Source organism: Colletotrichum orchidophilum (genome assembly GCF_001831195.1).
Source record: "Colletotrichum orchidophilum strain IMI 309357 chromosome Unknown Scaffold_90.1, whole genome shotgun sequence".
NCBI lineage: Eukaryota > Fungi > Ascomycota > Sordariomycetes > Glomerellales > Glomerellaceae > Colletotrichum > Colletotrichum orchidophilum.
The window spans coordinates 130,543-145,307 of record NW_019173046.1 but is presented as its reverse complement, the minus strand read 5'-3'; the positions used below and the strand labels follow the sequence as shown (position 1 = coordinate 145,307).

General features: G+C 52.6%; 5 protein-coding genes across 5 annotated transcripts; 1 reads left to right on the top strand and 4 right to left on the bottom strand.

Moving 5' to 3' along the window:
* Nucleotides 1-931: 931 nt before the first annotated feature.
* On the top strand, nucleotides 932-2,444 carry CORC01_09755 (WD domain-containing protein; the record flags this gene model as incomplete). The annotated part of the gene is made up of 3 exons (XM_022621384.1): nucleotides 932-969; nucleotides 1,039-1,204; nucleotides 1,266-2,444. 3 exons carry the CDS (start codon nucleotides 932-934, stop codon nucleotides 2,442-2,444), a joined length of 1,383 nt encoding a protein of 460 aa, XP_022472123.1.
* A 756-nt stretch (nucleotides 2,445-3,200) lies between these two features.
* CORC01_09754 (LITAF-like zinc finger domain-containing protein) lies at nucleotides 3,201-3,797 on the bottom strand (the record flags this gene model as incomplete). The annotated part of the gene is made up of 2 exons (XM_022621383.1): nucleotides 3,201-3,275; nucleotides 3,423-3,797. 2 exons carry the CDS (start codon nucleotides 3,795-3,797, stop codon nucleotides 3,201-3,203), a joined length of 450 nt encoding a protein of 149 aa, XP_022472122.1.
* Nucleotides 3,798-5,518: 1,721 nt separating this feature from the next.
* Nucleotides 5,519-7,212, bottom strand: CORC01_09753 (sulfite reductase flavoprotein alpha-component; the record flags this gene model as incomplete). The annotated part of the gene is made up of 4 exons (XM_022621382.1): nucleotides 5,519-5,891; nucleotides 6,079-6,398; nucleotides 6,694-6,800; nucleotides 7,092-7,212. Coding segments are annotated over 4 exons (921 nt in total), but the record flags the coding sequence as incomplete, so codon positions are not given.
* Nucleotides 7,213-8,310: 1,098 nt separating this feature from the next.
* Nucleotides 8,311-10,680, bottom strand: CORC01_09752 (tuftelin interacting protein 11; the record flags this gene model as incomplete). The annotated part of the gene is made up of 1 exon (XM_022621381.1): nucleotides 8,311-10,680. One exon carries the CDS (start codon nucleotides 10,678-10,680, stop codon nucleotides 8,311-8,313), a length of 2,370 nt encoding a protein of 789 aa, XP_022472120.1.
* A 662-nt stretch (nucleotides 10,681-11,342) lies between these two features.
* Nucleotides 11,343-12,589, bottom strand: CORC01_09751 (NAD dependent epimerase/dehydratase; the record flags this gene model as incomplete). Its single annotated transcript, XM_022621380.1, has 5 exons — nucleotides 11,343-11,644; nucleotides 11,710-11,809; nucleotides 11,857-12,029; nucleotides 12,084-12,264; nucleotides 12,326-12,589. The coding sequence occupies 5 exons, from the start codon at nucleotides 12,587-12,589 to the stop codon at nucleotides 11,343-11,345; spliced, it is 1,020 nt and encodes a 339-aa protein (XP_022472119.1).
* Nucleotides 12,590-14,765: the final 2,176 nt, after the last annotated feature.

Here is a 14,765-nt window from a genome sequence, read left to right as displayed (position 1 = left end):
TCTTTTCCCTCTGGCCTCTGCAAAGACCACCCGATTCGACGCTGTTGGCGAAGAAGTTTCCCCAGGGTCCCCGTCCCTGCACTTACCTTACAGAATATTACTGAGGTAGACTCGCATATCGGAGGAGTCCCGCCAGTGCCGTGGCTCACAGCACCCTACCTTACGCACGCCTCATCTCCCACCACATCAGGGTGTTCCCTACGCAGCCCGAAGCACATGAAACATTCGCCTTTTCGGCTTCTGCCCACCCTCAAGCGTCACCTTTTGGCTGAGCCTTGCACCCCTCGTCTCGCATTTTTAAACATCTTGTCTCTCCTGCAAAAAGTGCCTGCTTGTAGACATATTCGAGCTCTCCGTCAGAGACTTGACTCAATCCTGTAATCTACGGTTATAACACACAGATATGCTGCCCGACGCCTGGGAGCCCAACCCCTGACTGAAAACACGCAAGAAAGAGAGAGAGGACTTTGTGCAGTAGCCATAGAATCTCGAGAGCTTTGACACCAACATCACCGACACCGCCTTTACAACTCCACGAATATCTGCCACGGGGCCCTGGTAACCCTCAATTCGGCCCTGACCTCTGCATCTTGCCGTCGCTGCAACAAAATATCCGATTAACGAGGCTGCCAATTCCTGGGTTCTCCGACCGCCTCTTAAATCCATCAGCCTCGTCTCTTTCCCCAAGCTTCGACTGCACGTGGCGCGCCCATCGCGGTTGCTGCGATACCACCACCACCACCACTACCGACAGACGGAGCCCCGAGCACCGCCTTGCAGACGCACCACCACGATAACAAACCACCCACCAACGCCTTTTTTCTTCATTTCCATCTGCTCTTGTTCCACCCTGTTGTGCCATCAGTGCTTCTCAACATTGTACTTAGTTGCAAGCAACACATTACTTGGGTAGCTTCCACCGTCTGCCAGGATGAGCCAAATCCTCACCCCTCGGCAAGCAGAGGAGCTGTAGGTCTCCTCCCTCCTCTTCCCCCAGAAAGTTTCCAAGTTTGCGCTATACTGACCAGATCGTGATAGGCATAAGGCCATCATTGCGTACCTCTCCTCGAGCAATCTCCCAAATGCAGCAAATGCACTCCGGGAAGAATTGCAAATCGGTGACACTTTCGATGCCGCGACCTCGAAGAAATATGAGGGATTGCTGGAGAAGAAATGGACCAGTGTAGTGCGGCTGCAGAAGAAGGTTTGTTGACCGATCTTGGACTCCTGTTTCGAGCAGCTCTGACTGATGATGACCTTGCTAGATCATGGAACTCGAGTCTCGAAGTGCTTCCCTTCAATCAGAACTTGACAGTGCGACACCGACCTCGCTATCCCGACGAAACCAGGACCCCACCAGCTGGCTTCCACGTTCCCCCGCCCGACACACCCTGCAATCCCACCGTGATGCAATTACCTGTGTCGCATTCCATCCCGTCTTTTCGTCGCTCGCCTCGGGATCAGAAGACTACACCATAAAAATCTGGGACTGGGAGCTGGGCGAACTCGAGAGGACGATCAAGGGGCATACAAAGGCAGTGCAGGATGTCGACTTTGGCGGGCCCCGGGGCGCCACTTTACTCGCCTCATGCTCGAGTGATCTGACGATCAAGCTATGGGACCCCTCAGACGAGTACAAGAATATCCGGACGCTACCCGGCCACGATCACAGCGTCAGTGCAGTTCGGTTTATTCCTTCGGGGGCTGCAGGCGCCACAGGAAACCTTCTCGTATCGGCGAGTCGCGATAAGACGTTGCGGATCTGGGATGTTTCAACGGGCTACTGCCTCAAGACACTACGAGGGCATGCGGACTGGGTGCGGGACGTCTGCCCATCGCCGGATGGACGCTATCTGTTATCAGCAGGAGACGACCAGACGGGCCGCCTCTGGGATATCAGCGCCTCAAATCCTGAAGTGAAATTAATGCTGGTCGGCCACGAGCACGTCGTCGTATGCTGCACGCTGGCACCACCAACCGCTTACAGTCATTTGGCATCACTGGCTGGCTTGAAGAAGGCCCCGCCCGCCGCGAACACGGCCGAGTTCATGGCAACGGGAAGCCGAGACAAGGCCATCAGGTTATGGGACGCTCGTGGAAACTGCATTAAAACTCTTACGGGACACGATAATTGGGTACGTGCACTGGTCTTCCACCCCGGTGGCAAGTACTTGCTCAGTGTGTCCGATGACAAGACTCTGCGGTGCTGGGATCTGGCACAGGAGGGCAAGTGTGTCAAGGTTCTGGACGACGTTCACGGTCACTTCATTTCTTGTTTGCGCTGGGCCCCTGGCATTTCACGGGAGGCGGCTACGAACGGCGACGGAGCCAATGGTGCCAACGGAACACCAAGCAAAGCGGCAGCAAAGCCTCAGGATGTCTCAATACGCTGCGTCATCGCAACAGGAAGTGTCGACCTAAGAGTGCGCATCTTCGCCAACTGAAGGAAGCATCCTCACGATAGGTCAATTGACGACAGATGAAAGAGCGGCTACAAGATGAGATTGCCGGGCCGACTCGCGTCGCGGTGGACGGCCAGGATGCCGAGTCGCCGGCGACCGCGACGGGAGCAAATACAGGATCATGGCGTAACGATTCATACGAGAAGCATGGGCAAACCGGAGGCAGGCGTCAAAAGGGGTCAAAAGTACGGCGTACGATCTGACGATTACGTGATGCCTTCGCTGATGATATAGATTTTAGGGGAGCTTGTACAAAATCGAATAGATACCCGCAACACGATCTCGCTGGGCTTTCAATTTCGGTTCCTCGTTTAATTGCATGATAATAGCCAACTGTGGTATTTTCTGTGTTGCAGCATGGGATCGGTGCTACACAATGAACAATGACTATCTAGACAAGCTGTGTCTGTATTATTCCTGTGTCTCGACTATTTGCTAGTAGTCACTGCTTGAGGGGAGAACTTATTCAAGAAGACCTTGTGCCAGCACATTGGGAACATCAAGTGGTGACTAGTTAGACCATTTCAAGCATCATTCCACGTCATCAAAGAGGAAAGTAGAATGGGTATCCTTTACGCCTCGCATAATCATACTATCTCGACCCAAGAATACTACCGCTCAAGGCCATCCGCCGCAGCCTCAACCGACTTCGCACATGCCCACATAGTAAATCACCCACCGCTGTCCTACTTTGATCCGGTCCAACTACCTCGTCCATGCGCCGTCATGCCCAGCTGCCTAGCCATTATAGGCCTGGTGCCAATGGACCTCGGTCCGACCACTGCGATGATATGTTGCCAAAGGAATCCCGCACTATAGTATCATTAGTTCCACGAATCTCTCCAATATTTGAAAAGCAAAGATCGGAGGGGGAAAGCATACCTTGGAGCATTTATGTCTCGCGTCCTTCAACGAGGAGAACAAGTACGGGATACAACCCAGACAGCTCACAAAACATACAATAGCGGCTAGAGAATGCGTGAAGCCGCCCGAGGTATACTCCACCGATGTAATGCCGCGGGCGTGACACTCGGGACACGCGACCGGCGCCGGGTGGGGGCCCAGGGAAGGCAGCGGCGTGCCGTAGGGCTGAAAGTTTTGGGGCCCGCCTTGGAGGGGAGGTGCGTAGCCGCCGTCGTAGTTCTGGGGAGGAGGAGGAGGGTTGATCGCAGGGCCGCCGTATTTTGGCATCGATGTACCGGTGGGTTGCTGGTTGACGTGTTGTCGGTATTCTGGGGGCGGATCGGAGGCCACATAGTTGTCTGATGGGTTCGCGTCCGGTGTCGGGACGTAGGCTGGGGCCGAGGTGGCGGGTTGCTGGGTTGGGTTGCCCATGGTTGCTCTGCTTGATGGCTTGATTTCTCGGGTTGTGTCGTGGTGGTGACGGTGGTGATGATAGAGGGCAGTAGAGGGAAATTGAAGTCACGGATCTGAGGGGGAAAGACAAGAGGACACGCCAAGTGAAAGAAATAAGAACTGCGTGAATCAGAAGACGGGTGGTGATGACGACGCAGAGAGCCAGACTTTGGCGACTTATATCCAAACTCTGTGATGGGTGGCACTGCCTACCTCATCCCACTCCGCCCAATGACACGAATAGGAAAGTAAAAGGGAAGGTGCCGTAATAACCTTGTTTCTGGGCCACCAAAAAAGGCGAGAGAGCTGTTGCGTGTACACTCGTACCGGCGCACCCGGGCGCCGCCGCTTCCTTTGCTCGTCGCATTCTTGTGGAAAAAATCAGATGGAAGAGCCGAAGGAGGCAAAAAGGCAGAGAGAAGGCGTGGGTGCTGCTGGGCCAAGTCCAAGTTGCCGCCACACATACACATGGGCATGTGCATGCGAACAGGACAGACGCAGGCACAGCGCAGCACTGTACGGAGGTTCAGATGGACGAGGAGAAATGTACACAGTGACACCGGCCACTTACACGAGTCCTCTCACGGAACACGGCGTGTTAGGGTAAATTTCACATATCCCGTTCAAACGCTGTTAAACGGTTACGAATGGCGAGACCGAGTACTTGAGCACATACAGCCCTTTGCTTTTTACTCTTTTTTTCTCCGACGAGACGGTGGCACAGGATGGAACAGAAGGGAGTGGCTCGATGTGGTGGCCCTGTAGAGGAGCAGAGAACACAGAGAGAACCGGGCAGTCGGGGGGTAAGGACACCGTGAATCGGGGGTGGCCCTTGTATGGCAATCATGCTGAGACTGGACAGAGAGGGCGATGCTGCTCGCACCAAACAGCCCAGCGTGGTGGGTTGGAAATGCGAGACGAGACGGGTGCGTGCCAAGCGGGCGGGTGATATCATGGTTGTTGGTCTGATTTGGTTGTTTGTCTGCGAGATGGGACTTTGGCCGGCCCAGCGTATTGGCAGACGACTTTGAAGGAAACATGGGCGCGCAAGGGAGAAGCAGCTGTGGCAGCTTTCGTGGTGGCGATGTTGTGCTCGCCTCAGTTCCTTGATGAGTGATTGGAGCCAAGTGTGTGATGCGCAGTCGTCGGCGGACCGGGGAGGAGGGGTACCTTAGTTGAAGTGGACTGCGGGGTGCAGAGCTCAGCCACAGTCATGTGCGTCAGCCACGTTTGCACTCGCCACACTTTGGACGATCTTCGGCCGGTCTCGACTCTCCCTCTCTCTCTCTTATACATTGTTGGTGGCTTGATACTTCCTACCGAGATTGGTTCGGAGGATGGGGAGGAGCGTATCTAGGTTCTTCCACTAATTATGTTTCTTTATGAATGATAGCCATCATGTGATAAGGTCCTGGCTGTTTGGGGCTTCAAGTTGTCTATACAGGGTTGAGGTAGGCGCTGCTCACTTCGGGCCCTGAGATATCAGACTTTTCGGCAAATGTGGCGCATAGCTTTTACTCTGTCATTGAGATTGTAAGGCCTACGGAGCTTGAGAGCAGCTCCTCGAGATAGTCAGAGATGGAGTATGACACGGAATCTTGACTGAGAATAGATTGCCAGGCCATGCCGCGTCAGTTGAGAGCTTGAATACTTGGTCCCAGGTGTTCGTTGGTGTGTCCATGACAGCATCTTGAAGCAGATCACCCAGTGAACCACGGACACGCTACTCCTCTGTCGTCAGCACCTGCAACACCGCGTTTGACGAAGCTATCAGCATGGCGTGGATCTTGGGTCAGCGGTGCCAGATGACCTCGGTGGAAAATATCCTTGACCATGAGTTTCCTTGTCTTTGTGCAAGGAGCCGCGACACCGTGGTTAGAGACTGTCTCCAAGGGTTCCGCAAATCGAGACCACCTTCGGTCGAGAAGAACAGGCCTATCAAGCATCGTGTTCAAGCCGAGCCCCGCGGCTATCTTGGCGTATTCCTCCCAGCTGATGAGAGGCATGATGACGAGTCGGTCGCCTGGCTGGAGGGCAATGCCAGTATTATGCAGATCAAGCGCGATCATAGAACTGAATTGACCATGGTTTGAGTCGACAGAAGATCCAAAGAGAATCCGTGACTTGTAACGACATTCCTCGAAAGTTACGCGCACCTCATGGGGTTCGACGGGAATGTTTCCATTGTAGGGCTCCAAGCGTTCTTTCATGACATCTGAGAATTGGGGGTGAATCTCCCTAGACACCAAACAGTTTGTACCTATGCGTGCCCATGAGCCCTTCCTCGCCAGCGTAAGCCTCGATAATTCCGTCGAGGACACCCATGAGCTGCGCATCGTCAGACTCCCTGACGTACTCTGGAATCCAGTAGTAGTACTCTACCGAGGCGATGAAAGCTCGCAGGTTGGTCGGCAGCCACGCGCGCAGGTGCAAGCCTTCGTTGCCGAGGAAGCAAACGTACTTGTTGCGGCTATGGAAACCGTCCTCGAGAAGAAACGGCGGGAATGAAGGAACAGAGGCGACCGGGCATCTCTTGGACAGCGGTGCGGAAAACTTGCCCCCAATGTGCCCACTCGGCCGCTGAGACGTAGTTGTCGCCCAAGTTGAGGTTTGGTTGAGATGGAGTAGAAGGCGTTGGGTATTCTTTTGGAGATTTCCTTGAATCTAATCATCTCCCTTGACAGGCCATGGGCCATCTCAGATCGGTGTTATCAAGTCGGCCAACATATCGGTACACAGAAGTCGGGTCTCGCGCTTCAATGTTATAGCACGCTTGATCAAAGAATGTCAGGTGGTGGATGGCTCGTCCAATACGTGGCGGAACGTTTCAGCAAGGCAGTTAGGCATTTCTCGGAGTTCCTCTCAGTTCCGGTACGAGGTCGTCGCTCATTTCGATTCGGGGCTTGGCAGCGATCGAGTTGATGATGACTCCGTCATACCCGTCATTGTTATCCTCGTATCGGTAGATGGAGCACAACATGCCTAGGGCCACGATAGCAGCCCAGAGGGCTTGATCCGGGATAAATTTCTAGGTTCCCTCGATGAGCGGGAGCGCCGCGACTGACTCTCAAACTTGTTGTCGCGAAAAGCAACCGAATATCTTCTCGCAAAGATCGGACCAGACGCGGCCAGGGCAGTTGGCAAGGGCTCCAGTAGTTTCGCTCGAATCGGGGACGCAGAAGCCATACTCGGCATCGAGGTAGCCGTCCATCCACCCGCTTTGCGACCCAACCCTCTCGGCTCGAAAAAAGATTTTTGAGCTGTGACACCTACCTAAGTCAAAGACTGGTAAATATATGCCATCAGCAACAAGAGTGTCGACATTCTTGACTTGGGCGATGTGGCCCGCCGATGGGTTTTCCGAGTAGACAATCTCGTTAATGGCCCTGCGCTCCCTGCGTTGTGTAAGGAACCTGTCGGCACCATTATAGACAAAATGCTCTTACATAGCACAAAGCCACGCATCAATGTTAACCCCTCGTGTTATCTCATGGTTAGCTGCGGTCTGGCAATTACTACATGGGTTGGGCATCGCATGTTTAGCACGATGAATAGGGGCAGTGCCGGTCCGATGTGACCGTCAAGCGAACCTCTATTGAAGGAGATCTCAAGTGGCCTGTGCCAAAGTGGCGTTCGTCTGAACCCAGTCGGTCAGAATTCCCCCAGGTTTCACGGCTGTCGATGTTTCGGAATGGCGATGTGGGCTCGAAAGAGAAGTGGCAAGGGCACGCGGTAGGGGTGATGGAGGGATGAAGCTCCCACTTCCCGGATTTTGATTGCCTTTAGCTCTTTGGGGGCTTTTCAGCTCCTCCTTTTCTGATGAAGGGATTCCATTTACAGAATTAGATGTGATTGGCCCTCAAGATCACCATGTTCAGGGGTTCCAGTCTGAGTTTCTTTAGCCGACTTCAGAAATAGGCGCTCGTCATCTTGCTCGAGTCGGAGATCCTGTGTGAATTGACAGAAGCGAGTCACAAACTTCGAAATTCTCTTTTTGAGCTCTTGAGCTCGGTTGACGGTTGTCACCAAAGCTTACACTCATCCACGAGTATACGCCATATTGACTTGCCGCTGAAAGCATCTGCCGCACGGAACAAGCTATCGACCGCCAAGTCCAGCCATCACATCCCGAGAAAGCCTTCAAATGCTTCCTCTTCCTCTTTTAGTGACCATAGCCTAGCGAATGCGCCTTCATGGCGAGCTTGGCTCGTGCTTGACTGGTCCTTGGCTGCAATGACACCCGCATCCCATGTCAACGCCGCCTTGTGTATCCTGTTACTCCAAAAGCTTGGTCTCAAGCCTGCTTATCTTCTTAGCAAATAGCAATAACAAATGTGACCATGATCCCGGCTGAACAAATCAAGGGGCCACCATTCTCTTCGTGGGCTGAAGTGCAAGTAAGTAGGAAAGGGTATTACTGAACATTGAACATGATACCTTCTATGTGATGATCCTGAAGCCAAAACCGTGGCTGCTATGCTAGCGTCATGTCCTATAATGCCTTCTCGATGGTGCCCATGCCCTTGTTGAACTCTGCTTGAACTGATTTCAGGTTCCTCACAGCGTCGGGCAAGACGTCGTCCCTCCACCACTCATACCATGCTATGATCTCCTCGAAATTGGCATCCTCCAAACCAAGCCACTCGCTCAACTTCTCGTGCCACAAGGGGAAGACCTCTGTGACGATGACCTCACCCAGGACCTTGGACGTCAAGATGTCAGACCACTTCAGCACGCCCATGAGCATAGGTAGGTACGGCTCCTGGTCGCTCGGGTCTACTCTGAAGTTCTTGCGCAAGTAGCGGCCCATGGCCGGCAACACATGGCTCATGATCAAGGAGCGCCATTGTTCGCCAAGCACATCGCGCCACTGTTCCAGGCCAGGGATTATGCCGCGGTCGAAATCCCACAAGTCAATCAACTGTCTATACTTCCTCCGCACTTCGGCGACCAACCCAGTACCCTTGGGCTCCAAGTGGTACGAGGGCAGATATTGAAGCCAGGGAAATAGCCAGAGATGTGGCAATTTATGGCCTTGTCGCTTCTTCTTCGGGTTCCATTCCGCTACGGCTGTTTCCAACTTGCGAACGACAGCATCGAGGAACTGTGCCCGAACAAAAGGAGGTAGCAGGTCTGCCCACGCCTCCAAGACAGCTAGGAGCGGTGCGGGGTTGAAGACATCCCAGTCTCGGATGGCTGACATTGCCCTTGTGTACCACAACTTGTACATCATGGTCTCGTAAGGCGTTGTCGCCTTTTGATGTTGACGGTAAAGATCGTTGGTGTTCAGGCTGGTCGCTTTCCAATTATCCATAGCCTTGTTGCCCTCGCCAGACTTCATCAGTAGACTTTTGAGATCGTTGAGCTCTGTAGCAAACCGGGTAGGCTGCTCCAGTAAGTCCCAGTCGGGGTCGCGGAAGAAGGGGTAGATGGCCGCAACCGCGAGGTCCGAGACTTCATCCGTGGCTGGTCCAATTTTTTGGACTGCCTTCTCCAGACAGCGGATGACGTCCTCCCATTCTGTGGCCAAGGGAAGCTCGTTGGTGACGATGTTGGAAAACAGTTGTAATCTTCCTAAGTCCGAGCCAAGTTCCGCCATCTCCTGCTCCCTTTCGCGCAGTTCCAAATCTACCCAGGTCTTTCGCTCTTCCAAGTTTCTCCACTCCTCCGAGAACGCTGCTAGGTCGGCATGTGCTCGCTTCACCAGCTTGCGCGCAGCCGCCAGCTCGGGAGACTCGACAACTGCGGCAGAAGTCGGCGTCAAGAGCCCAGAGGCGGTCGTCAAAAGTTTGTTCCCAGGCCCTGTCATGTCCAGTATAGGCGCAAAAGCCTCTGGGATATGGAGTCCCGGGGCAGACTTCTTGATCTCCTCTGCCGTCATGTACTTGGGCTTTTGTCGTTTGGGGGTGCTGACGCTGCTGCCGCCAGCGCTTGCAGCCTTTTTCTTTCTTTCTCGCTTTTTTTTTCTCTCTTCTTCTTCCGAATCGACAAGCTCCTCGCCTCGGAGTTTCGCTTGTCGCTTCTCCTCCTTCCTCTCGTGCACTGATTTTTCCTTGACTGCACCCAGACCGACACCCTGTGGTCTGAGGTGAGCTTCGATAATGACGCTTCGACCTTGTCCCTCTTTTCCGAGACCTGTTCCTTCTTGGTAACCCATCTTGGCCATCATCCGCGCACCGAACGATTTCGGGTTGGGCTTGGCGTTCGCTCCCTTTGCGCCGAAAGCGCTCGGGCGGGCCATCTTTGGCATCGAAGGAGTGTCCTGGATGTCGGGGTTCAGAACCGGTACGTTCGCAGACGATGGTACGAAGCCGCGGCCGAGGATGTTCTTGCCGTCAAACTTGGTCTTCGCAAAAGATCGCGCGGGAGCGCCAGCTGCCTTTGCGTCCTCATCGCTCTCGTTATCATTCTGCGCCGACTGAAAACCGAGGCCAACCCGGGCTCCGCCGAATCCAAGACCAACACCTCCAACATGGTCTTCCTCATCTTCCTCGTCGTCATCGTTCGAGTCGTCTGAGTACTCTTTCGTGTTTGTGTCTTGCGCCTCGTCATCTTGGTCGAGTGTGGTTGTGCCCGTGGAAACAAAATTCATGCCCTTGCTGCGGAGGGTCTTCTTCTTCCATCGTCTCCCGGGGCCGTCATCTTCGCTGTCTGAGGCAAAAATGCCCAGCGCGGCGCTTTCTTTCGTATTGCCGACGCGACGGCGCTTTCGTGGATTCAGGTCGCCAAAATCGTCGGCTTGTGACGGGTCTGTAACGGGGGCTAGGTAGTCATCTTCGTCCTCGTCCTCTGATTCCGAAGAATAGTGGGCAGCAGTCTTCTTCGTCAAGCGAGACGGATCGAAAGTCGGGAAGCTGGCCATGCTGTTAGCCAGGCTCAAAGCGGCGCAGAGAAGTGAGCGTACGTGAGAGACGGCGTGTTGCTACCTTTTTGGAGGCAATGCATCGTTCAAGGCACCGACTCCGAGCTTCGGGCGGGTCCATGTCTTATCTTATCCTCACGTGATTAATGTCCCAAGATCGACTTCCTTGAGGCCAATCACCACTTACCGTTACCAACTTGCTCAGGTACCTAAGCAGATTTCACCTCCCTATGTAAGGGAGTTCGATGTTACCTGCGGTAGCTCAGGACGCAAATCTCAATTAGGGGAATCAAATTATTCGATCACTTATTGTCCACATAAATTTCAGACAAAGTGAGTAACAAAGAGCAATACGCCTTCGGTTCTTTCGTTCCCTCGTTGAGCTCACAGAAGCACAATTGTCCAAGATTTCCATGTTTCTACAGTAGCATGAATGTATGTCACATAATACTTGACAAAATGCCTCCAGTGCTCTCTCAATCCCATACTCTAGTAAATCTTGAAATCAAGCTACATATCGATCGGTCTTGACGGTAGGTTTATCCGTGTCTCATCTTCTCTTGTACTAAAGTGGTTTCTGATTCACCTGTCTTCGTCTTGAAAACATCTGTCTAGACACGTCGAACTGCTTAAGCCGAATATTGGATGTAATCACTCTCATCCTACAAGTCACGAATACCCGCAGCCACACTCTCCTTCAGCGGAGTCCAGCCGTCCTGTCCAAAGTACTCCTGCAGCAGCTTCTCAGCCTTGGCAGCCGGAGGAAGCTCACTGAGATCGCGTCCCTCATCCACAGGCTTCTCCGGAATTAGCTTGTTATCCGGTCTGAGCTCGCGCACGACGTCTATGAAGTCGGATGCGTTGACGGGATGTGCGGAGGCCCAGATTCTCTGAGACTTGACGGGTTCGGCGAGCAGAGCGATGGCGTGAAGACGCGCGACGTCAACTACATCAACGTACCACTCTGCAAGAATTGGGTAAGTTCAGGTTACAGAAAGGTGTGCAGCCTCAGAGGTGAATGGAACTTACGGGGCATAAAGCCAAAAAGCGTGCCGCTTTGTCCCTTCAACAAACCCCGGGCGAATACCATGGTCGAACCTCCGATTTGGGGATGAAGAATCTCTCCAGTCTTGAAACTAGTTAGCGATGCCAACGGGTGATGGCCAAAGTTCTTACGTTGAAGTTGGGAAGCACGGTGTTGAAGGCGTATCCTGGCTTGTTCTTCTCAATCCAATTCCACGCAGCCCTCTCGCCCTCGGCCTTGGAGGCGGAATAAATCACAGCGGGCTTTATTTCCTTGGGCGTGTTAGGATCCCAAGCTGCCTTGATGGCAGCGTCGTTCCAGGTTCCTTCGCACTGTCAGCATGATGGGGAGACAACCCTCGATTCTCAGCACGGCATACCTTCGTCAATGTACACGCCCTCCTTGTTGGCTTGGGGAATGATGGCGGCAAAAGCAGAAGATGTGAGAACGACACGCTTGATACTTGGGTGCTTTGCCGCGGCCGAAAGGGCAATCTCAGTCGCCTTCACAACCCAAGGAATGACAGCTTTAGGATCGTCACTCATTGAGATATCCGATGCCTGTCATTTGAGCGTCAGCCTTTTTCAGCCTCTCCAGCAGGTCTCTTCCGCTAGGCCATACCACATGAGCAACACCAGAAACACCAGTCATAGCCTGACCAAGAGCCTCCTCGTCCTCGAGGCTGGGAACTAGAACTAGCTCAAAGGCATCTTTGCCATACTTGCTGTGGAAGAATTCGCTGAGCCACGGCTTCTCGGATCGAACTGTACCGCGCACCCGGTAGCCAAGCCCAAGTAGGACGTTGGCAAGGTGAGATCCAATGTAACCATTGGCTCCAGTGACGAGGATGAGAGAGCCCTTGGGCAGTGCGGTAAGCCCGGCCATGATGTTCAACTGTGTTCGATAGCGGGGTTTGCGAGCGAATTTGGAAATCTATCTGGACAAACTAATTGTATGCCTTGATAGCCTTCAAATTGAGGTTGAGTTGATGAAAGGACTAGGCAAATATATAACGTTGTCATCCAATGTTGGAAACACGGACGGGGATGACGAGAATCCGAGCTTCCCGCTGTTGTAGCTGTCGGTGGAGAATGAGAATTACTAACATTCACGGATTGCACTAGAAGCGGGTTTGCTTAGAAACAACGACCCCTCTCTCGAAGTGGTGTCTCACTGCGACCATATATGCAGATGTGGACTCAAATCGACGCTTTGGTAATGACGTATGCATGACACCCACTCACTGAAGCTGCCGTCTGCAATGTCCTTTCGACTTAGAATCTCCCTAATAAGCAGCGGTCACTTTGCATCGGGTTAAAGCGAGTTAAACCTGTTCCCACGGAATTGCTATATATCCTGGCGTCAGACTTGACAAGCACGTGATAAGATACCGCCAATACTGGCTGGGCCGCATGCCACAGAATGAGCTTACTTTGTGGCTTACGAATCACGCATGCATCTCGAAGCATGTTTCCTAAAATGGCTACCTTGCTGACATGTAGGTATCTTGCTAGAAATCCCATGAGTGAGGTTAAGTAGAAGCCGCGAGGTGGCTGGCTAGCTTGGTAATGGAATTTGCCGTGGACTTTCAGGTTGTGGAAGAGATTCTCGAGGGTACTACCTCTCACGTCAGCTACTTATGCGCTTCTCGGTCGATACAATATTGAAACTCGCCATAGGTAATGACTTTAACCAGGACCACAATGAAAGACATTCCGCAAACCGTTGACTATTAAACTAGGTCACGCTAGTCAGTGGTTCCCGCGCAATTTGAACTCTTCATACCATAGAAGTAAAGTAAAGAGAACTGCTGCAAGTTGCTTTGTGAAAGGTATCGACATCGGCATCGGCACTTATCATATTAAGCTCCTGGGAAAATTGATGTAGTCTGCAAGGCTGTATCAAAGTTGTCAATCAACATCTCTAGTCGAGGTGCCTACAAACCTGCAAGCTTACGTGCCTCATCGTGACAAAAATTTGCTGTCAGAAGCTCTATCTATAGTCGAAGAAACGGCAATTTGACTGCCTTCTATGGGTCCCAGCAGTCTGCTATTAATTCGACACAATTAAAAGCCCTGCGCTTATTTGTCGTCGAACCAGCCGTGGCTCTCGTAGGTGGCTTGGAAGACCATGTATGCTTTGGTATGCTGCACGTTGGATTGCCTCCGATTGACAGGATAGACACTGCAAGATGTCACGAGCCGCAGGTTAGTCATGTTTGCTCTATCCAGTCGGAATAAATGTGAAGCGAATTGTCTTTATTACTGAGGGTTAGTAGGTAACTATTGCGTATTCGTGACGAAATGATATTTTCGTTCTCTGACTATTGGCAGTCAGCTGCTTAGTCTAATTATCTGTTATGTACCAGGACGTCTCTCAACCAAGTAAATCCAATGTGCGACTTCTGCTTTTTGTACTTAATGCGATGAGCGCACATGGGGCCTGTCTGGTATTACTTTCTCGATGGTATATCAGGAGCTATCTCATGGACTATTATGAGAAATAGAAGATGGTCAGGCAAAGCTATGAGAATCAAGCTATGCAACTATTTCAAAAGTCATCGTGACATCGAACTTCTAATCAAAAAGATTAGATTATGAGACATTGAGTGCGAATGAATCCATAGTGAGCGGACCTGAAAACACTTGAGACGATCTCACGTGCTTCGGTGCATCGTCGGGAACAAGAGGGGGCGGGAGCAACGGCTAGAAGGAAGGGTCGCTAGGACCACCCACCTTCGTTAGAGAATGCCCGGCGGGCGGCAAGCAGCACGAGGGTTAAGGTTGCTTGGGGGAAAGACGTCTCGGGGTATCGGCTGACAACGTGGGAGGATTCTGCAGGGAGTCTGGCAACGTGGCAGGCCGGGGGTTGCAGAGGAGCAATGGCCAAGGCAAGGGCCCAGCCGTTGGGCTGGTCCTGATTTGTGGATGCATTCCGTACTGAGCATCCTGAGCGGCGGAGTCTGGACATGTCGAACGATGAGTGATAGCCGTGCAGCCCAGAAGACTTGACTGCGGGCTAAGCTCCGGCTGTGTGAAAATCAAGGAAATAAATTTGTGCA